Source organism: Taudactylus pleione, unplaced genomic scaffold (assembly GCF_031769625.1).
Source record: "Taudactylus pleione unplaced genomic scaffold, aTauple2 ptg000460l, whole genome shotgun sequence".
Classification (NCBI taxonomy): domain Eukaryota; kingdom Metazoa; phylum Chordata; class Amphibia; order Anura; family Myobatrachidae; genus Taudactylus; species Taudactylus pleione.
The window spans coordinates 1,638,149-1,662,817 of NW_028284862.1; the positions used below are offsets into that span (position 1 = coordinate 1,638,149).

General features: G+C 49.9%; 1 protein-coding gene across 2 annotated transcripts in view; it reads left to right on the forward strand.

The window, feature by feature from the left end:
- The window catches only part of BOP1 (BOP1 ribosomal biogenesis factor), an 85,756-nt gene that overhangs the window by 19,037 nt on the left and 42,050 nt on the right, over positions 1-24,669 (forward strand). For both annotated transcript variants that reach the window (XR_015869915.1, XM_088448598.1), the window contains exon 3: positions 9,100-9,171. Coding sequence is in view for 1 of the 2 variants with exons in the window: in XM_088448598.1 (XP_088304724.1) it covers positions 9,100-9,171 (72 nt within the window). In the remaining variant the exon portion in view is untranslated. The remainder of the gene's footprint in view (positions 1-9,099; positions 9,172-24,669) is intronic.

Below are 24,669 nucleotides of genomic sequence, written 5' to 3' on the forward strand. Positions count from 1 at the left end.
ATGGTATATCCGAGTATTCAGGATACGTACCTACGGGTACATACAGAGCCCTCTCATCAGCATGGGTTCAGGTTTGCTGTACCACAGCAACACTTGTAAGTTTCGGGCTCTGCCTTTTGGGGCTGTCCTCAACTCCACCGGGGTTTACCAGCTTTATGGATTTTCTGACAGTTCACCTGTTCAGTGTATCCGAATGCTCCTTTCTCTGGACGGTCTCCTACTTTTAGCAGGATCACCAAGGTACTTTACCGCCAGGTCAGGATAACCGGGGCTTCTTCTCGTCACAGAAAAGTCCTCCCTGCATCCCTCCACAGGGTTTTCTTCATCTGGGAGCACTGCTGGATTCTCAGAATCTGAGAATTTTTCTGGCGTAAGACAAGATCTCCACTCTTCAACTTCGAGGGTGCGGATATCTACGCAGTCGACATATGTCATTACTCTTTGTGATGCGCGGTCTACCAGAGTGTCTACCTTTTGGTAGGGTGGAATGTGCTCAGTTCCATTCCAGGCCTTGCCATAATTGACTCCCCTCCAGATGGATCGAGTTTTTTCCATCGGATCACTGTTCGAACGATGATACTTTCTACGGAGGCGAGTTGGTCTCTGTCCGGGTGGCTATGGCCATCTCGTCCAGGGTGTTCTTTGCTAAAGACAGTGTCTGGTCCGCATTCATTTCGGGGCAGTTGGACGTCTGTCGCTTCTGCCCTGCCACTTACCTTGTTGATACTTTAAGCTGTCTTGGACTTTCACTCTGGCCTAACCCATTTGTCACGGTTAACCTGAATAGGTTCAGTCCGACAGTGTCACAACAGTGGCTTCCATCTAGGCAACACTGGTAGTTGGGTGGCAATGTTAGGAATGTCACCCATTCTGACATAGTCCAAGGGTCTTCTCCTGGCCAACTCTGCGGTGTTTATTCCCGGAGCTCTCCATTGGGAAGCGGGCTTCCTCAGCCGTCACGGCGTGCATCCCGGGGACTAGTCTCTTCTCCAAGAGAGGTTTCAACTCCTGGTGAGCAGAGGGGGCCTCCCTGAGGGGATTGATCCCCATGGCCTTCTGACTCGATCACACATTACCGGTGTTACAGTCCAGCTCTAGGAGTACTGAAGCTACCTTCAGTGACTCTTTGTCAGTGAAGTGGTCCTTCCACTTTGTGTACCTGTGTCCTCCGGTCTCCCTTCTTCCTCGAGGTCTTCGGAAGTTTAATTCGAGACGGAGGGGCTTTCCTTCTGGGGGCTCCAGGTCGTCCCAGACATCACTGGTACTAAGATTTTCGGAGTCTCCTCCTCGATGCTCCGTTCCTACTGCTTCACTATCTGGACCTGTTGTCTCAGGGTCCTTGTTTTTCTCTGGATCGCTTGTCTTTAACTGCGCCCCTACTGTGGTCCTCGGGCTTCCCTGGCTCTGTCTTCATTGAGATGTTTAGAGCAGATAGGCCAGACTTTGCTGGGATCTGCCACGGACTGTGGCATACATAATTCTTATGGTATCGTACCTGTCGATACGATCCTCCGGTGTCCAGGATTTCCAGATATTCTGGCATTCCTTCCAGCTGGCTTGGGTTTCACCCTTGGCCTGGCCTTCCTGACAGTGCGGATCTCTACACTGTCGGTATGGTTAAGATATGGAATTGCTCCGCTCTGGTATCCAGTTCATCCTTTGGAGTGTTTTCTGGATTATGTCTCCACTTATCCTCCCTAGGGACTCCTGGGGAGTTAGTAGTGGTTCTTTGTTCCCTCCGGGGACAGTCCATGGAACCGCTGGTTGTGATAGCCATTACATGGTCTATTGTTTAAGCTCTCTCTCTCTCTCTCAGGGTGTTTAAATCAACCAGGAGAGTGTCTGAATGGGGAGCGTTCTCATGTGGCTCCCTCTTCTGGAGGGCATCATGTCAGGGTGTGAGTTGCTCTCGCCCTGTGTTTCTTCTTAAAGTGGTTTTTAGGTTCCATATTATTCTGGAACTTATGGTATGGCCATTCAGTTCCCAGTCCTCTCGGCTGTTGTGGCCTCATGGACTGTGGTCCGGCCTCTTTGGCTTTATGTGATCCGTTCAAGTTCCTTATGGTAAGCGGACTCCTTATTGGTGGTCTGCGGTTTCTGGTTTTAACAGGAAACGATGGCCGGCCTATAATGAAATGTTGACTGGATGGCCTCGTATGTCTTCCTCAGGGGCCTACCCATGGGTGGGCATTTCTGTCGTTGAGGCTTGTTTTTTTCTCGGGCCGTGTAACCCTCGTGGGCGGCTCGTCGTGGCGCCTCGGCTGTTTTGCCTTACTAGGTGTCCACGTGGTCTTCTGTCCATACCTTTTTAAGGTTCTAGGCATTGGTTTCCTTTGCCTCTCAGGATGCTTCCTTTTTGGCGACGGATTCTCCTCTCAGCACAGGAGCGTCCCCACCCTTGGTTGAACTGCTTTGGGACATCCCCAAGGTCAACCCTGTGGACCCCCTATGGACCCTGAAGTAGAAAACAAGAGATATGGTAAGAACTTACCTTTGTTATCTCTGTTTCTACGAAGTCCATAGGGTCCACAGGGCGCCCGCCCTGACGCACCTGGCTTCATATGGGCTGTGTTACTGGTCACCGGCTTCCCGTCTCCTTTTCTGTGAGTATGGTTCTAGAGTGTTCCAGTTTTCTCTCTCTTTTTCTCTCCTCCTCCGGCCTTTGGCTACTTACAATCTGAGGTGCCTCTGGCTGGGGGGCGGGGTTATAGGGAGAGTGGACCCAAGTGCATCCTGGGAGCTAAAAGCTTTAACTGCGTGGTGCCCGGATTTGGTTCCCAACCTATACCCCAAGGTCAACCCTGTGGACCCTATGGACTTCGTAGAAACAGAGATAACAAAGGTAAGTTCTTACCATATCTCTTGTTATATGACATGGTGTAGTAGTGTCTGTACTGGGCTGTGTGTGTATATATGACATGGTGTAGTAGTGTCTGTACTGGGCTGTGTGTGTATATATGACATGGTGTAGTAGTGTCTGGGCTGTGTGTATATATGACATGGTGTAGTAGTGTATGTACTGGGCTGTGTGTGTGTATATATGACATGGTGTAGTAGTGTATGTACTGGGCTGTGTGTGTATATATATGACATGGTGTAGTAGTGTATGTACTGGGCTGTGTGTATATATGACATGGTGTAGTAGTGTATGTACTGGGCTGTGTGTGTATATATGACATGGTGTAGTAGTGTATGTACTGGGCTGTGTGTATATATGACATGGTGTAGTAGTGTATGTACTGGGCTGTGTGTGTATATATGACATGGTGTAGTAGTGTATGTACTGGGCTGTGTGTATATATATGACATGGTGTAGTAGTGTATGTACTGGGCTGTGTGTGTGTATATATGATATGGTGTAGTAGTGTATGTACTGGGCTGTGTGCATATATATGACATGGTGTAGTAGTGTATGTACTGGGCTGTGTGTGTATATATGACATGGTGTAGTAGTGTATGTACTGGGCTGTGTGTGTATATATGACATGGTGTAGTAGTGTATGTACTGGGCTGTGTATGTGTATATATGACATGGTGTAGTAGTGTATGTACTGGGCTGTGTGTATATATGACATGGTGTAGTAGTGTATGTACTGGGCTGTGTGTGTGTATATATGACATGGTGTAGTAGTGTATGTACTGGGCTGTGTGTGTATATATGACATGGTGTAGTAGTGTATGTACTGGGCTGTGTGTGTATATGACATGGTGTAGTAGTGTATGTACTGGGCTGTGTGTGTATATATGACATGGTGTAGTAGTGTATGTACTGGGCTGTGTGTGTATATATGACATGGTGTAGTAATGTATGTACTGGGCTGTGTGTGTGTATATATGACATGGTGTAGTAGTGTATGTACTGGGCTGTGTGTGTGTATATATGACATGGTGTAGTAGTGTATGTACTGGGCTGTGTGTGTATATATGACATGGTGTAGTAGTGTATGTACTGGGCTGTGTGTGTGTGTATATATGACATGGTGTAGTAGTGTATGTACTGGGCTGTGTGTGTGTATATATGACATGGTGTAGTAGTGTATGTACTGGGCTGTGTGTGTATATATGACATGGTGTAGTAGTGTATGTACTGGGCTGTGTGTATATATATGACATGGTGTAGTAGTGTATGTACTGGGCTGTGTGTATATATATGACATGGTGTAGTAGTGTATGTACTGGGCTGTGTGTGTATATATGACATGGTGTAGTAGTGTATGTACTGGGCTGTGTGTGTATATATGACATGGTGTAGTAGTGTATGTACTGGGCTGTGTGTGTGTATATATGACATAGTGTAGTAGTGTATGTACTGGGCTGTGTGTGTATATATGACATGGTGTAGTAGTGTATGTACTGGGCTGTGTGTGTGTGTATATATGACATGGTGTAGTAGTGTATGTACTGGGCTGTGTGTATATATGACATGGTGTAGTAATGTATGTACTGGGCTGTGTGTGTATATATGACATGGTGTAGTAGTGTATGTACTCTGCTGTGTGTGTGTATATATGACATGGTGTAGTAGTGTATGTACTGGGCTGTGTGTATATATATGACATGGTGTAGTAGTGTATGTACTGGGCTGTGTGTATATATATATGACATGGTGTAGTAGTGTCTGTACTGGGCTGTGTGTGTATATATGACATGGTGTAGTAGTGTATGTACTGGGCTGTGTATATATATATATATATGACATGGTGTAGTAGTGTCTGTACTGGGCTGTGTGTGTATATATGACATGGTGTAGTAGTGTATGTACTGGGCTGTGTGTGTATATATATGACATGGTGTAGTAGTGTATGTACTGGGCTGTGTGTATATATGACATGGTGTAGTAGTGTATGTACTGGGTTGTGTGTGTGTATATATGACATGGTGTAGTAGTGTATGTACTGGGCTGTGTATATATATATATGACATGGTGTAGTAGTGTCTGTACTGGGCTGTGTGTGTATATATGACATGGTGTAGTAGTGTATGTACTGGGCTGTGTGTGTATATGACATGGTGTAGTAGTGTCTGTACTGGGCTGTGTGTATATATGATATGGTGTAGTAGTGTCTGTACTGGGCTGTGTGTGTGTATATATGACATGGTGTAGTAGTGTATGTACTGGGCTGTGTGTGTATATATATGACATGGTGTAGTAATGTATGTACTGGGCTGTGTGTATATATGACATGGTGTAGTAGTGTATGTACTGGGCTGTGTGTGTATATATGACATGATGTAGTAGTGTATGTACTGGGCTGTGTGTATATATGACATGGTGTAGTAGTGTATGTACTGGGCTGTGTGTGTATATATGACATGATGTAGTAGTGTATGTACTGGGCTGTGTGTGTATATGACATGGTGTAGTAGTGTATGTACTGGGCTGTGTGTATATATATGACATGGTGTAGTAATGTATGTACTGGGCTGTGTGTATATATGACATGGTGTAGTAGTGTATGTACTGGGCTGTGTGTGTATATATGACATGATGTAGTAGTGTATGTACTGGGCTGTGTGTGTATATATGACATGGTGTAGTAGTGTCTGTACTGGGCTGTGTGTGTATATATGACATGGTGTAGTAGTGTATGTACTGGGCTGTGTGTATATATATGACATGGTGTAGTAGTGTATGTACTGGGCTGTGTGTGTGTATATATGACATGGTGTAGTAGTGTATGTACTGGGCTGTGTGTGTGTATATATGACATGGTGTAGTAGTGTATGTACTGGGCTGTGTGTGTATATATATGACATGGTGTAGTAGTGTCTGTACTGGGCTGTGTGTGTGTATATGACATGGTGTAGTAGTGTATGTACTGGGCTGTGTGTGTGTATATATATATGACATGGTGTAGTAGTGTATGTACTGGGCTGTGTGTATATATGACATGGTGTAGTAGTGTATGTACTGGGCTGTGTGTGTATATATGACATGGTCTAGTAGTGTATGTACTGGGCTGTGTGTGTATATATATGACATGGTGTAGTAGTATATGTACTGGGCTGTGTGTATATATATGACATGGTGTAGTAGTGTATGTACTGGGCTGTGTGTGTATATATGACATGGTGTAGTAGTGTATGTACTGGGCTGTGTGTGTGTATATATGACATGGTGTAGTAGTGTATGTACTGGGCTGTGTGTGTGTATATATATATGACATGGTGTAGCAGTGTCTGTACTGGGCTGTGTGTGTGTATATATGACATGGTGTAATAGTGTATGTACTGGGCTGTGTGTATATATATGACATGGTGTAGTAGTGTATGTACTGGGCTGTGTGTGTGTATATGACATGGTGTAGTAGTGTATGTACTGGGCTGTGTGTGTGTATATATGACATGGTGTAGTAGTGTATGTACTGGGCTGTGTGTGTATATATGACATGGTGTAGTAGTGTATGTACTGGGCTGTGTGTATATATGACATGGTGTAGTAGTGTCTGTACTGGGCTGTGTGTATATATGACATGGTGTAGTAGTGTATGTACTGGGCTGTGTGTGTGTATATATGACATGGTGTAGTAGTGTATGTACTGGGCTGTGTGTGTGTATATATGACATGGTGTAGTAGTGTATGTACTGGGCTGTGTGTATATATGACATGGTGTAGTAGTGTATGTACTGGGCTGTGTGTATATATGACATGGTGTAGTAGTGTATGTACTGGGCTGTGTGTGTATATATGACATGGTGTAGTAGTGTATGTACTGGGCTGTGTGTATATATATGACATGGTGTAGTAGTGTATGTACTGGGCTGTGTGTGTGTATATATGACATGGTGTAGTAGTGTATGTACTGGGCTGTGTGTGTATATATGACATGGTGTAGTAGTGTATGTACTGGGCTGTGTGTGTATATATGACATGGTGTAGTAGTGTATGTACTGGGCTGTGTGTGTGTATATATGACATGGTGTAGTAGTGTATGTACTGGGCTGTGTGCATATATATGACATGGTGTAGTAGTGTATGTACTGGGCTGTGTGTATATATATGACATGGTGTAGTAGTGTATGTACTGGGCTGTGTGTGTGTATATATGACATGGTGTAGTAGTGTATGTACTGGGCTGTGTGTGTGTATATATATGACATGGTGTAGTAGTGTATGTACTGGGCTGTGTGTATATATATGACATGGTGTAGTAGTGTATGTACTGGGCTGTGTGTGTGTATATATGACATGGTGTAGTAGTGTATGTACTGGGCTGTGTGTGTATATATGACATGGTGTAGTAGTGTCTGTACTGGGCTGTGTGTGTATATATGACATGGTGTAGTAGTGTATGTACTGGGCTTTGTATATATATATGACATGGTGTAGTAGTGTATGTACTGGGCTGTGTGTGTGTATATATGACATGGTGTAGTAGTGTATGTACTGGGCTGTGTATATATATATGACATGGTGTAGTAGTGTATGTACTGGGCTGTGTGTGTGTGTATATATGACATGGTGTAGTAGTGTATGTACTGGGCTGTGTGTGTATATGACATGGTGTAGTAGTGTATGTACTGGGCTGTGTGTGTGTATATATGACATGGTGTAGTAGTGTATGTACTGGGCTGTGTGTATATATGACATGGTGTAGTAGTGTATGTACTGGGCTGTGTGTGTGTATATATGACATGGTGTAGTAGTGTATGTACTGGGCTGTGTGTGTGTATATATGACATGGTGTAGTAGTGTATGTACTGGGCTGTGTGTGTGTATATATGACATGGTGTAGTAGTGTATGTACTGGGCTGTGTGTGTATATATGACATGGTGTAGTAGTGTATGTACTGGGCTGTGTGTGTATATATGACATGGTGTAGTAGTGTCTGTACTGGGCTGTGTGTGTATATATGACATGGTGTAGTAGTGTATGTACTGGGCTGTGTGTGTATATATGACATGGTGTAGTAATGTATGTACTGGGCTGTGTGTATATATGAGATGGTGTAGTAGTGTATGTACTGGGCTGTGTGTGTATATATGACATGGTGTAGTAGTGTCTGTACTGGGCTGTGTGTGTATATGACATGGTGTAGTAGTGTATGTACTGGGCTGTGTGTGTATATATATGACATGGTGTAGTAATGTATGTACTGGGCTGTGTGTGTATATATGACATGGTGTAGTAGTGTATGTACTGGGATGTGTGTGTATATATGACATGGTGTAGTAGTGTATGTACTGGGCTGTGTGTGTGTATATATGACATGGTGTAGTAGTGTATGTACTGGGCTGTGTGTGTATATATGACATGGTGTAGTAGTGTATGTACTGGGCTGTGTGTGTATATATGACATGGTGTAGTAGTGTATGTACTGGGCTGTGTGTGTGTATATATGACATGGTGTAGTAGTGTATGTACTGGGCTGTGTGTGTGTATATATGACATGGTGTAGTAGTGTATGTACTGGGCTGTGTGTATATATGACATGGTGTAGTAGTGTATGTACTGGGCTGTGTGTGTATATATGACATGGTGTAGTAGTGTATGTACTGGGCTGTGTGTGTGTATATATGACATGGTGTAGTAGTGTATGTACTGGGCTGTGTGTGTATATATGACATGGTGTATGTACTGGGCTGTGTGTGTATATATGACATGGTGTAGTAGTGTATGTACTGGGCTGTGTGTGTATATATGATATGGTGTAGTAGTGTATGTACTGGGCTGTGTGTATATATATGACATGGTGTAGTAGTGTATGTACTGGGCTGTGTGTGTGTATATATGACATGGTGTAGTAGTGTATGTACTGGGCTGTGTGTGTGTATATATGGCATGGTGTAGTAGTGTCTGTACTGGGCTGTGTGTGTATATATGACATGGTGTAGTAGTGTATGTACTGGGCTGTGTATATATATGACATGGTGTAGTAGTGTATGTACTGGGCTGTGTGTGTATATATGACATGGTGTAGTAGTGGATGTACTGGGCTGTGTGTATATATATGACATGGTGTAGTAGTGGATGTACTGGGCTGTGTGTGTATATATGACATGGTGTAGTAGTGGATGTACTGGGCTGTGTGCGTGTATATGGCATGGTGTAGTAGTGTCTGTATTGCCAGCATTCATGCAGTATTTTTTGGATGTAGGGATCTGAGAAAGGACCATTTGAGGTGACCGTACAGGACAATGAGTATGAGCAGGACTCTTCTGATGAAGAGGTAAGACTTTATATATCAAATAACACTGGTGGTTTGGCGCAGCGCGTTATGTGTGTTACTAACAAATTCTAGATGACTATATCATGATGTGCGTATCACAGATGATGGAGCCGGAGTCACAGGGTTAGAGGGGTGGAGTATATATCACAGATGATGGAGCAGGAGTCACAGGGTTAGAGGGGTGGAGTATATATCACAGATGATGGAACAGGGGTAGAGGGGTGGAGTATATATCACAGATGATGGAGCAGGAGTCACAGGGTTAGAGGGGTGGAGTATATATCACAGATGATGGAGCAGGAGTCACAGGTAGGGGGGTGGACTATATATCACAGATGATGGAGCAGGAGTCACAGGGGTGGAGTATATATCACAGATGATGGAGCAGGAGTCACAGGGGTAGAGGGGTGGAGTATATATCACAGATGATGGAGCAGGAGTCACAGGGGTAGAGGGCTGGAGTATATATCACAGATGATGGAGCAGGAGTCACAGGGGTAGAGGGGTGGAGTATATATCACAGATGCTCTTTCTTCCCTGTATACCCCATGTGTGTCACGCTTGTCTGTCTGCCCCTCCCCTTTAGAATGTATGCTCTTACGAGCAGGGCCCTCTACCCTCTTGTGCTTCTCCTTACTGTCACCTACTTCTTGCCCCCCACCAGGGCACCTAACACTTGGTTGCTTACGCTCTGTTGCATATCTAGGTGTTATGGTCACTAATGTAGAAATGTATATTATCCATATCCTGTCCTATATTGTACTGTACTGTCAGTCACTGGTCAAATGATTTGTGTATTTACTGTGTAAGGCGCTGCGGAACACTTGTGGCGCCATTTAAATAAAGGATAATAGATGATGGAGCAGGCATCACAGAATTGGAGGGGTGGGCTATATGTCACAGGATTAGATGGTTGGAGGGGTGGAGTATACATCACAGATTTGGAGGGGTGGGGTATATGTCACAGGATTAGATGGTTGGAGTATATATCACAGAATTGGAGGGGTGGGGTATATGTCACAGATGATGGAGCACATATCACAGAATTGGAGGGGTGGGTATATGTCACAGGATTAGATGGTTGGAGTATATATCACAGAATTGGAGGGGTGGGGTATATGTCACAGATGGAGCACATATCACAGAATTGGAGGGGTGGGGTATATGTCACATGATTAGATGGTTGGAGGGGTGGGGTATATATCACAGATGATGGAGCACATATCACAGAATTGGAGAGTGGGGTATATGTCACAGGATTAGATGGTTGGAGGGGTGGGGTATATATCACAGATGATGGAGCACATATCACAGAATTGGAGGGGTGGGGTATATGTCACAGGATTAGATGGTTGGAGGTGTGGGGTATATATCACAGAATTGGAGGGTGGGGTATATGTCACAGGATTAGATGGTTGGAGGGGTGGGGTATATATCACAGATAATGGAGCACATATCACAGAATTGGAGGGGTGGGGTATATGTCACAGGATTAGATGGTTGGAGGGGTGGGGTATATATCACAGGATTAGATGGTTGGAGTATATATCACAGAATTGGAGGGGTGGAGTATATATCACAGATGATGGAGCAGGAGTCACAGGATTAGGTGGTTGGAGGGGTGGAGTATATATCACAGATGATGGAGCAGGAGTCACAGGATTAGGTGGTTGGAGGGGTGGAGTATATATCACAGAATTGGCGGGGTGGAGTATATATCACAGATGATGGAGCAGGAGTCACAGGATTAGGTGGTTGGAGGGGTGGAGTATATATCACAGATGATGGAGCAGGAGTCACAGGATTAGGTGGTTTGAGGGGTGGAGTATATATCACAGATGATGGAGCCGGAGTCACAGGATTAGGTGGTTGGAGGGGTGGAGTATATATCACAGATGATGGAGCAGGAGTCACAGGATTAGGTGGTTGGAGGGGTGGAGTATATAGCACAGATGATGGAGCCGGAGTCACAGGATTAGGTGGTTGGAGGGGTGGAGTATTTATCACAGATGATGGAGCCGGAGTCACAGGATTAGGTGGTTGGAGGGGTGGAGTATTTATCACAGATGATGGAGCCGGAGTCACAGGATTAGGTGGTTGGAGGGGTGGAGTATATAGCACAGATGATGGAGCAGGAGTCACAGGATTAGGTGGTTGGAGGGGTGGAGTATTTATCACAGATGATGGAGCCGGAGTCACAGGATTAGGTGGTTGGAGGGGTGGAGTATATAGCACAGATGATGGAGCAGGAGTCACAGGATTAGGTGGTTGGAGGGGTGGAGTATTTATCACAGATGATGGAGCCGGAGTCACAGGATTAGGTGGTTGGAGGGGTGGAGTATATAGCACAGATGATGGAGCAGGAGTCACAGGATTAGGTGGTTGGAGGGGTGGAGTATATATCACAGATGATGGAGCCGGAGTCACAGGATTAGGTGGTTGGAGGGGTGGAGTATATATCACAGATGATGGAGCAGGAGTCACAGGATTAGGTGGTTGGAGGGGTGGAGTATATAGCACAGATGATGGAGCAGGAGTCACAGGATTAGGTGGTTGGAGGGGTGGAGTATATAGCACAGATGATGGAGCCGGAGTCACAGGATTAGGTGGTTGGAGGGGTGGAGTATATAGCACAGATGATGGAGCAGGAGTCACAGGATTAGGTGGTTGGAGGGGTGGAGTATATATCACAGATGATGGAGCCGGAGTCACAGGATTAGGTGGTTGGAGGGGTGGAGTATTTATCACAGATGATGGAGCCGGAGTCACAGGATTAGGTGGTTGGAGGGGTGGAGTATATAGCACAGATGATGGAGCAGGAGTCACAGGATTAGGTGGTTGGAGGGGTGGAGTATATATCACAGATGATGGAGCCGGAGTCACAGGATTAGGTGGTTGGAGGGGTGGAGTATATAGCACAGATGATGGAGCCGGAGTCACAGGATTAGGTGGTTGGAGGGGTGGAGTATTTATCACAGATGATGGAGCCGGAGTCACAGGATTAGGTGGTTGGAGGGGTGGAGTATTTATCATGGAGATTAGGTGCTCACATGGTTGCATACATGTACATCTGTAGGTAGAGCCTCATACAGACTATGTTGGTGGAATTGAGACTAGGCAATACCAGAGCGTCCCCTAAAGCTGCCATTACGGGAAGATCTGGGGGGTTAGTGTCTGTGACCAGATGCGTTTCGGTTAGTGTAGTGGACCCCTTGCTCCTTCCCAGTGTCTTGCGCACCCCCTCTTGCCCGTTGCTCCCTATCACACAGGTCGCCCCAATTGTCTCATCTCCCCGCCTGTCCTGCGGTGGGACTTTGTAGGCTCCCCCTCCCCCCGGTTAGGAAGTATTTAGTGAGCGCACAATGGGTTTTGCAGCTGTTCCCAGGTAATGAATGAGACTGTGGGCTGTTAGTGCTGTCTCTCTCACTGCAGAAGCTGAGTGTCTGACCCCAGGCCCTGGAGAGGGGGGAGTGGAGCAGTCGGTGTTCAGTAGCTGCTTGTTGTGAGGTGCCCCCTCCCCTCCAGTTCTTGGCAGGCGTCGTCCTCCTCACCCCCTTCTCTTAAATGTCTAATAAAGCTGGACGGATTTCTGGGCAGACTGCGCATCAACCGTTCCAACGTATTAACTCAGTCCGTGCCAGCCGTCTCCTCCTGCTTTACCCTGGGCAGGCCTGTCTTCCATACGCAGAGAACCCAGGGGCATGGCCTAGTATGTACAGATAATTATCATTACACTTATTGCTATTATTGTAAATAAATTCTCTTTTGTCAGTGAGGGCCCCTGCAGGTGAGAAGGCGGTATTACACCGAGTGTACAGGGAGAATCTGCTACTATACATAGATGGCTGATCTGTTCCTCCACCTTGTAACATGGGAACTGCAGTAACTGCCCCTAACAGCGTGACAGTGGCATGAATACATCAGGGTGCTGGGCAGGACCCCCCTATGCCCCAGCCTGCATTCTCAGTGATATGAATACATTGGGGTGCTGGGCAGGACCCCCCTATGCCCCAGCCTGCATTCTCAGTGACATGAATACATCAGGGTGCTGGGCAGGACCCCCCTATGCCCCAGCCTGCATTCTCAGTGATATGAATACATTGGGGTGCTGGGCAGGACCCCCCTATGCCCCAGCCTGCATTCTCAGTGACATGAATACATCAGGGTGCTGGGCAGGACCCCCCTATGCCCCAGCCTACATTCTCAGTGATATGAATACATTGGGGTGCTGGGCAGGACCCCCCTATGCCCCAGCCTGCATTCTCAGTGATATGAATACATTGGGGTGCTGGGCAGGACCCCCCTATGCCCCAGCCTGCATTCTCAGTGATATGAATACATTGGGGTGCTGGGCAGGACCCCCCTATGCCCCAGCCTGCATTCTCAGTGATATGAATACATTGGGGTGCTGGGCAGGACCCCCCTATGCCCCAGCCTGCATTCTCAGTGATATGAATACATTGGGGTGCTGGGCAGGACCCCCCTATGCCCCAGCCTGCATTCTCAGTGACATGAATACATTGGGGTGCTGGGCAGGACCCTCCTATGCCCCAGCCTGCATTCTCAGTGACATGAATACATTGGGGTGCTGGGCAGGACCCTCCTATGCCCCAGCCTGCATTCTCAGTGACATGAATACATCAGGGTGCTGGGCAGGACCCCCCTATGCCCCAGCCTGCATTCTCAGTGATATGAATACATTGGGGTGCTGGGCAGGACCCCCCTATGCCCCAGCCTGCATTCTCAGTGACATGAATACATCAGGGTGCTGGGCAGGACCCCCCTATGCCCCAGCCTGCATTCTCAGTGATATGAATACATTGGGGTGCTGGGCAGGACCCCCCTATGCCCCAGCCTGCATTCTCAGTGACATGAATACATCAGGGTGCTGGGCAGGACCCCCCTATGCCCCAGCCTACATTCTCAGTGATATGAATACATTGGGGTGCTGGGCAGGACCCCCCTATGCCCCAGCCTGCATTCTCAGTGATATGAATACATTGGGGTGCTGGGCAGGACCCCCCTATGCCCCAGCCTGCATTCTCAGTGATATGAATACATTGGGGTGCTGGGCAGGACCCCCCTATGCCCCAGCCTGCATTCTCAGTGATATGAATACATTGGGGTGCTGGGCAGGACCCCCCTATGCCCCAGCCTGCATTCTCAGTGATATGAATACATTGGGGTGCTGGGCAGGACCCCCCTATGCCCCAGCCTGCATTCTCAGTGACATGAATACATTGGGGTGCTGGGCAGGACCCTCCTATGCCCCAGCCTGCATTCTCAGTGACATGAATACATTGGGGTGCTGGGCAGGACCCTCCTATGCCCCAGCCTGCATTCTCAGTGACATGAGTACATCAGGGTGCTGGGCAGGACCCCCCTATGCCCCAGCCTGCATTCTCAGTGACATGAATACATCAGGGTGCTGGGCAGGACCCCCTATGCCCCAGCCTGCATTCTCAGTGACATGAATACATTGGGGTGCTGGGCAGGACCCTCCTATGCCCCAGCCTGCATTCTCAGTGACATGAGTACATCAGGGTGCTGGGCAGGACCCCCCTATGCCCCAGCCTGCATTCTCAGTGACATGAATACATCAGGGTGCTGGGCAGGACCCCCCTATGCCCCAGCCTACATTCTCAGTGATATGAATACATTGGGGTGCTGGGCGCGACCCCCCTATGCCCCAGCCTGCATTCTCAGTGATATGAATACATTGGGGTGCTGGGCAGGACCCCCCTATGCCCCAGCCTGCATTCTCAGTGATATGAATACATTGGGGTGCTGGGCAGGACCCCCCTATGCCCCAGCCTGCATTCTCAGTGATATGAATACATTGGGGTGCTGGGCAGGATCCCCCTATGCCCCAGCCTGCATTCTCAGTGATATGAATACATTGGGGTGCTGGGCAGGATCCCCCTATGCCCCAGCCTGCATTCTCAGTGATATGAATACATTGGGGTGCTGGGCAGGACCCCCCTATGCCCCAGCCTGCAATCTCAGTGACATGAATACATCGGGGTGCTGGGCAGGACCCTCCTATGCCCCAGCCTGCATTCTCAGTGACATGAATACATCAGGGTGCTGGGCAGGACCCCCTATGCCCCAGCCTGCATTCTCAGTGATATGAATACATTGGGGTGCTGGGCAGGACCCCCCTATGCCCCAGCCTGCATTCTCAGTGACATGAATACATCAGGGTGCTGGGCAGGACCCCCCTATGCCCCAGCCTGCATTCTCAGTGATATGAATACATTGGGGTGCTGGGCAGGACCCCCCTATGCCCCAGCCTGCATTCTCAGTGACATGAATACATCAGGGTGCTGGGCAGGACCCCCCTATGCCCCAGCCTACATTCTCAGTGATATGAATACATTGGGGTGCTGGGCAGGACCCCCCTATGCCCCAGCCTGCATTCTCAGTGATATGAATACATTGGGGTGCTGGGCAGGACCCCCCTATGCCCCAGCCTGCATTCTCAGTGATATGAATACATTGGGGTGCTGGGCAGGACCCCCCTATGCCCCAGCCTGCATTCTCAGTGATATGAATACATTGGGGTGCTGGGCAGGACCCCCCTATGCCCCAGCCTGCATTCTCAGTGACATGAATACATCAGGGTGCTGGGCAGGACCCCCCTATGCCCCAGCCTGCATTCTCAGTGACATGAATACATTGGGGTGCTGGGCAGGACCCTCCTATGCCCCAGCCTGCATTCTCAGTGACATGAATACATCGGGGTGCTGGGCAGGACCCCCCTATTCCCCAGCCTACATTCTCAGTGACATGAATACATGGGGGTGCTGGGCAGGACCCCCCTATGCCCCAGCCTACATTCTCAGTGACATGAATACATCAGGGTGCTGGGCAGGACCCCCCTATGCCCCAGCCTACATTCTCAGTGACATGAATACATCGGGGTGCTGGGCAGGACCCCCCTATTCCCCAGCCTGCATTCTCAGTGACATGAATACATCGGGGTGCTGGGCAGGACCCCCCTATGCCCCAGCCTACATTCTCAGTGACATGAATACATCGGGGTGCTGGGCAGGACCCCCCTATTCCCCAGCCTGCATTCTCAGTGACATGAATACATCGGGGTGCTGGGCAGGACCCCCCTATGCCCCAGCCTACATTCTCAGTGACATGAATACATGGGGGTGCTGGGCAGGACCGCCCTATGCCCCAGCCTACATTCTCAGTGACATGAATACATGGGGGTGCTGGGCAGGACCCCCCTATGCCCCAGCCTACATTCTCAGTGACATGAATACATGGGGGTGCTGGGCAGGACCCCCCTATGCCCCAGCCTACATTCTCAGTGACATGAATACATGGGGGTGCTGGGCAGGACCCCCCTATGCCCCAGCCTACATTCTCAGTGACATGAATACATTGGGGTGCTGGGCAGGACCCCCCTATGCCCCAGCCTGCATTCTCAGTGACATGAATACATCGGGGTGCTGGGCACGACCCCCCTATGCCCCAGCCTGCATTCTCAGTGATATGAATACATTGGGGTGCTGGGCAGGACCCCCCTATGCCCCAGCCTGCATTCTCAGTGACATGAATACATCAGGGTGCTGGGCAGGACCCCCCTATGCCCCAGCCTGCATTCTCAGTGACATGAATACATCAGGGTGCTGGGCAGGACCCCCCTATGCCCCAGCCTACATTCTCAGTGACATGAATACATGGGGGTGCTGGGCAGGACCCCCCTATGCCCCAGCCTGCATTCTCAGTGACATGAATACATGGGGGTGCTGGGCAGGACCCCCCTATGCCCCAGCCTGCATTCTCAGTGACATGAATACATCAGGGTGCTGGGCAGGACCCCCCTATGCCCCAGCCTGCATTCTCAGTGATATGAATACATTGGGGTGCTGGGCAGGACCCCCCCTATGCCCCAGCCTACATTCTCAGTGACATGAATACATCAGGGTGCTGGGCAGGACCCCCCTATGCCCCAGCCTGCATTCTCAGTGACATGAATACATCAGGGTGCTGGGCAGGACCCCCTATGCCCCAGCCTGCATTCTCAGTGACATGAATACATCAGGGTGCTGGGCAGGACCCCCTATGCCCCAGCCTGCATTCTCAGTGATATGAATACATTGGGGTGCTGGGCAGGACCCCCCCTATGCCCCAGCCTACATTCTCAGTGACATGAATACATCGGGGTGCTGGGCAGGACCCCCCTATGCCCCAGCCTACATTCTCAGTGACATGAATACATGGGGGTGCTGGGCAGGACCCCCCCTATGCCCCAGCCTACATTCTCAGTGACATGAATACATCGGGGTGCTGGGCAGGACCCCCCTATGCCCCAGCCTGCATTCTCAGTGATATGAATACATTGGGGTGCTGGGCAGGACCCCCCCCTATGCCCCAGCCTGCATTCTCAGTGACATGAATACATTGGGGTGCTGGGCAGGACCCCCCCTATGCCCCAGCCTACATTCTCAGTGACATGAATACATCGGGGTGCTGGGCAGGACCCCCCTATGCCCCAGCCTGCATTCTCAGTGACATGAATACATCAGGGTGCTGGGCAGGACCCCCTATGCCCCAGCCTGCATTCTCAGTGACATGAATACATCAGGGCGCTGGGCAGGACCCCCCCTATGCCCCAGCCTACATTCTCAGTGACATGAATACATGGGGGTGCTGGGCAGGACCCCCCTATGCCCCAGCCTGCATTCTCAGTGATATGAATACATTGGGGTGCTGGGCAGGACCCCCCCTATGCCCCAGCCTACATTCTCAGTGACATGAATACATCAGGGTGCTGGGCAGGACCCCCCTATGCCCCAGCCTGCATTCTCAGTGACATGAATACATCAGGGTGCTGGGCAGGACCCCCTATGCCCCAGCCTGCATTCTCAGTGACATGAATACATCAGGGCGCTGGGCAGGACCCCCCCTATGCCCCAGCCTGCATTCTCAGTGACATGAATACATGGGGGTGCTGGGCAGGACCCCCCCTATGCCCCAGCCTACATTCTCAGTGACATGAATACATGGGGGTGCTGGGCAGGACCCCCCTATGCCCCAGCCTGCATTCTCAGTGATATGAATACATTGGGGTGCTGGGCAGGACCCCCCTATGCCCCCAGCCTGCATTCTCAGTGACATGAATACATCAGGGTGCTGGGCAGGACCCCCCTATGCCCCAGCCTACATTCTCAGTGACATGAATACATGGGGGTGCTGGGCAGGACCCCCCCTATGCCCCAGCCTACATTCTCAGTGACATGAATACATCGGGGTGCTGGGCAGGACCCCCCTATGCCCCAGCCTGCATTCTCAGTGATATGAATACATTGGGGTGCTGGGCAGGACCCCCCTATGCCCCAGCCTACATTCTCAGTGACATGAATACATGGGGGTGCTGGGCAGGACCCCCCCTATGCCCCAGCCTACATTCTCAGTGACATGAATACATCGGGGTGCTGGGCAGGACCCCCCTATGCCCCAGCCTGCATTCTCAGTGATATGAATACATTGGGGTGCTGGGCAGGACCCCCCCTATGCCCCAGCCTGCATTCTCAGTGACATGAATACATCGGGGTGCTGGGCAGGACCCCCCTATGCCCCAGCCTGCATTCTCAGTGACATGAATACATCGGGGTGCTGGGCAGGACCCCCCTATGCCCCAGCCTGCATTCTCAGTGACATGAATACATCGGGGTGCTGGGCAGGACCCCCCTATGCCCCAGCCTGCAATCTCAGTGACATGAATACATCGGGGTGCTGGGCAGGACCCCCCTATGCCCCAGCCTGCAATCTCAGTGACATGAATACATCGGGGTGCTGGGCAGGACCCCCCTATGCCCCAGCCTGCAATCTCAGTGACATGAATACATCGGGGTGCTGGGCAGGACCCCCCCTATGCCCCAGCCTACATTCTCAGTGACATGAATACATCGGGGTGCTGGGCAGGACCCCCCCTATGCCCCAGCCTACATTCTCAGTGACATGAATACATCGGGGTGCATGGCGTTATGATGGCGTCAGGCAGGTGCCCCAGGTTCATGCTGCGAAACCCCCATCACCCCACATCCCAGAGCTGCTGTATTCTTCTGAGATGGGGTGATATAGCGGTGGCCATTGGAGGACACTGACCTCGTGTCATGACCGTGGTATCTGTGTGAGGTGACGTGGTGCAGTACTCGGGTAGGTTGGGGCATTTACATGATGCTCAACTGGTACTAATGGCTGCCCAGATACCAATACACCACCAGGCTGAGCCATAGTTACCCCATAATCTGACCCCACCTCCGTCCTGTCACAGCAGAAGCTGAGATTCATCAGACCAGACAATGTTTCTTTCAGTCTTCATCTGCCCAGGGTTGGTGACTCTGTATCCTCTGGTTCCTGTGTTGGTTGACATTAGCGGAGCCCGGTGTGGGGACTGCTGTAACCCATCCACTATATGGATCAGAGATGTTCTCCTGTATACCTCTGGTGAAACGCATGTAACCAGTCCGGCCATTCTCCTCTGTCTTCTCTCATGGACACGGTGCTGGATGGTTTTTGTTTTGTACAACATTCTAAGTGATCGCTAGTGACTGTTGTGCGGCAAATTCCCAGGGGATCAGCAGTTTCTAAGCCCCTCATACCACCCTGCCTGGTGCCAACAATGATTCTACAGTCAGTCACACAGGTCACATTTCTTCCCCATTCTTGGGTTTGGTCTGAACAACAACTGAACCTCTTTACCTTTATGCTTTGAGTTGTTGCCACACGATTGGTTGAACAGATATTTGCATTCCGAGTAGATGTGCAGGACCATCTATTAAAGTGTCCACTAATGGTGCGTACGCACTAGACGATATTTTACACAATTCACAATTGTGAACAATATGTTGAAATTGAGTGTCCACTCACGATGCCTAAGCGCGTACCCGCTGGTGGTACATCACATCTTCATATCTTGCCGGCAGTAGGATAGATTTGCCAATCTCATACATGATACTTGAAATCCCGTCGTCTCTCATTAGACCTACTCCGGGAGTCCGACGCCCGGTATACCGAACGAAGGTTAGCCAGGCGCAGACAGCCGTGGGGTGGAGAGGAGGGTTAGGTATTAGGGCTCCAGGTGGGACTTAGGGGTAGGCACCCCCCTGGGAGGGTTAGGTTTAGGTTAGGGGGGGTTAGGATTAGGTATCCCCCCCGTGGTGAGACTTGGGTTTAGGCTGCAGGGACGGGGTGGGGGACGGGGGGTTAGGTTTAGGCACTAGGGGGGGGAGGTTAGGCATCCCTAACGGAGGGTTAGGGCTAGAATAGGGTTAGTTATACTTGCCTTTTTAGCTGTCGGGATCTTCACCCCTGCTAAAATCCGCTGCCAAATTACATACTGATCCCGTGTGTACGCACCTTAAGTGTTAGTACAGAGGTATAGGGTGGCACAGTGGTTAGTGTGTGAGTGCAGAGGTATAGGGTGGCACAGTGGTTAGTGTGAGTACAGAGGTATAGGGTGGCATAGTGGTTTGTGTGTGAGTACAGAGGTATAGGGTGGCACAGTGGTTAGTGTGTGAGTACAGAGGTATAGGGTGGCATAGTGGTTAGTGTGTGAGTGCAGAGGTATAGGGTGGCACAGTGGTTAGTGTGTGAGTACAGAGGTATAGGGTGGCACAGTGGTTAGTGTGTGAGTACAGAGGTATAGGGTGGCACAGTGGTTAGTGTGAGTACAGAGGTATAGGGTGGCACAGTGGTTAGTGTGTGAGTGCAGAGGTATAGGGTGGCACAGTGGTTAGTGTGTGAGTACAGAGGTATAGGGTGGCATAGTGGTTTGTGTGTGAGTACAGAGGTATAGGGTGGCACAGTGGTTAGTGTGTGAGTACAGAGGTATAGGGATGGCTCAGTGGTTAGTGTGTGAGTACAGAGGTATGGGGTGGCACAGTGGTTAGTGTGTGAGTACAGAGGTATAGGCTGGCACTGTGGTTAGTGTGTGAGTACAGAGGTATAGGGTGGTTAGTGTGTTAGTACAGAGGTATAGGGTGGCACAGTGGTTACTGTGTGAGTACAGATGTATAGGCTGGCACAGTGGTTAGTGTGTGAGTACAGAGGTATAGGGTGGTTAGTGTGTTAGTACAGAGGTATAGGGTGGCACAGTGGTTAGTGTGAGTACAGAGGTATAGGGTGGCACAGTGGTTAGTGTGTGAGTACAGATGTATAGGCTGGCACAGTGGTTAGTGTGTGAGTACAGAGGTATAGGGTGGTTAGTGTGTTAGTACAGAGGTATAGGGTGGCACAGTGGTTAGTGTGAGTACAGAGGTATAGGGTGGCATAGTGGTTCGTGTGTGAGTGCAGAGGTATAGGGTGGCACAGTGGTTAGTGTGTGAGTGCAGAGGTATAGGGTGGCACAGTGGTTAGTGTGTGAGTACAGAGGTATAGGGCTGGCACAGTGGTTAGTGTGTGAGTACACAGGTATAGGGTGGCACAGTGGTTAGTGTGAGTACAGAGGTATAGGGTGGCACAGTGGTTAGTGTGAGTACAGAGGTATAGGGTGGCACAGTGGTTAGTGTGTGAGTACAGAGGTATGGGGTGGCACAGTGGTTAGTGTGTGAGTGCAGAGGTATAGGGTGGCACAGTGGTTAGTGTGTGAGTACAGAGGTATAGGGTGGCACAGTGGTTAGTGTGTGAGTGCAGAGGTATAGGGTGGCATAGTGGTTCGTGTGTGAGTACAGAGGTATAGGGTGGCACAGTGGTTAGTGTGGGAGTACAGAGGTATAGGGTGGCACAGTGGTTAGTGTGGGAGTAGAGAGGTATAGGGTGGCACAGTGGTTAGTGTGGGAGTACAGAGGTATAGGGTGGCACAGTGGTTAGTGTGGGAGTACAGAGGTATAGGGTGGCACAGTGGTTAGTGTGGGAGTACAGAGGTATATGGGTGGCACAGTGGTTAGTGTGGGAGTACAGAGGTATAGGGTGGCACAGTGGTTAGTGTGGGAGTACAGAGGTATAGGGTGGCACAGTGGTTAGTGTGTGAGTATAGAGGTATAGGGTGGCACAGTGGTTAGTACAGAGGTATAGGGTGGCAGTGGTTAGTGTGAGTACAGAGTATAGGGTGGCACAGTGGTTAGTGTGTGAGTACAGAGGTATAGGGTGGCACAGTGGTTAGAGTGTTAATACATAGGTATAGGGTGGCACAGTGGTTAGTGTGTGAGTATAGAGGTATAGGGTGGCACAGTGGTTAGTGTGTGAGTGCAGAGGTATAGGGTGGCACAGTAGTTAGTACAGAGGTATAGGGTGGCACAGTGGTTAGTGTGTGAGTGCAGATGTATAGGGTGGCACAGTGGTTAGTGTATGAGTATAGAGGTATAGGGTGGCACAGTGGTTAGTGTGTGAGTATAGAGGTATAGGGTGGCACAGTGGTTAGTGTGTGAGTGCAGATGTATAGGGTGGCACAGTGGTTAGTGTGTGAGTGCAGATGTATAGGGTGGCACAGTGGTTAGTACAGAGTTATAGGCTGGCACAGTGGTTAGTGTGTGAGTACAGAGTATAGGGTGGCACAGTGGTTAGTGTGTGAGTACAGAGGTATAGGGTGGCACAGTGGTTAGTGTGTGAGTGCAGAGGTATAGGGTGGCACAGTGGTTAGTGTGTGAGTGCAGATGTATAGGGTGGCACAGTGGTTAGTACAGAGTTATAGGGTGGCACAGTGGTTAGTGTGTGAGTACAGAGTATAGGGTGGCACAGTGGTTAGTGTGTGAGTACAGAGGTATAGGGTGGCACAGTGGTTAGTGTGTGAGTATAGAGGTATAGGGTGGCACAGTGGTTAGTGTGTGAGTGCAGAGGTATAGGGTGGCACAGTGGTTAGTGTGTGAGTGCAGATGTATAGGGTGGCACAGTGGTTAGTACAGAGTTATAGGCTGGCACAGTGGTTAGTGTGTGAGTACAGAGTATAGGGTGGCACAGTGGTTAGTGTGTGAGTACAGAGGTATAGGGTGGCACAGTGGTTAGTGTGTGAGTGCAGATGTATAGGGTGGCACAGTGGTTAGTACAGAGTTATAGGCTGGCACAGTGGTTAGTGTGTGAGTGCAGATGTATAGGGTGGCACAGTGGTATTACAGAGGTATAGGGTGGCACAGTGGCTAGTGTTGCTGCCTCACAGAAGACTGGCGCCTGTTGGCGTGATTGCGGGTGGCACGCTGCAGTGGGTATTGGAGGTCGCCCGTCTGCCAGTTTATGCAATTGCGGCTATAAAGTCACTTTTGTACATTTGTGCGGCCGGATGTGAAATGACTGACGCCCGCTTTTAGCGCCCGTGCCGCTGTGATACAGACTGGTACTCCACCATTGAAGATTGCACCCGCCCTATTGCAGGTGCAGTGCCTACGTCTGACCACGGCCTCCTGTGCCTGTGGCGCTGCGTCTGGGAACGCAGACACTTACGTTACCTTGACACGCCCCTGACACTCCCATAACGCCCAGTGAGCGCACCATATTTACGCCCAGGAGCGTCCGTCACTTTTCCGCCACACCCCTGATATCGTTTGAGTTGCAGCAGCGCCTTTGTGCGTACACTCAGCGCAGGGGCAGGTTTCCAGAAATATTCTTCCGCATGTGCCGTAATCGGTCAGCTAGGTGAATATCGGCTTTACAGGCGGCGTGCCTGGGTTCTGGATCCAGCCTGGTGTCTGAGGGATGGTTATCTCATTATTAGTAGCCTGCTGGTATCTGTAGTGTCTCCCCGGTCAGGCTCTGAGGGCATAGGGAGCAGAGGGTCCCTCTGTGTATGACGGACGAGGCGGTCACCATGTTGGATGGAGACTGGGATGACTGCGCCCACTGAGAGCTATAGGAAGTAATTGTCCCGGCTGTGCCCCCTGCGTTATAGTATAGTCAGTATACAGACTGGCATGTGCCACGGCCTTACACACCGGCCTGTCCCTGACACCAGGAGATGGTCCTTGGTTTGGGGGTAACGCTGCTGAGGAACCATAATTCCGTATTACAGGCAGAGGGTTAAAGAGTCACCTGCTGCGGGGGAGGCGGGCTGCATCTTGTAAAGTGATCCGGGGTCTGAGGAAGGAGGCGAGTGGGGGGATTATTGTCCCGTGGGGGGGGAGATGAGGAGAGAGTGAAGTGTTCCAGAGGTGAGCTGGCTTCCTCCCGCCCCAGACAGGCACTGGGGATCCCCCAACCCCCCCTGTGCTGCTTCCTTTCCACAGCTGGAGGAGATCAGGCCGAGTAATACAGACGCAGCCGCTGTGTGACAACGCCGTTCCCCCGGTATTACTCGCCAGCTCCTTACATCACTCAGGGGTTAATCTGCCATGGTTCTGCCCTTACATGGGGCTAATTAGACACAACTCCTTTCAGTCACTGTTTCCTCCATGATATTAGGAGACTCCTATGGCCGTGCAAGTGTTAACGTAAAATGCTGTCTGGCTACAAAGCCTTCACTGTGTAAGGGTTAATACTTCTCTACTGAGGTCATTGCAGGGGTTAATGATGGGTGATGGGTGCCCAGGTGTTAGCCGTCACTGGCTC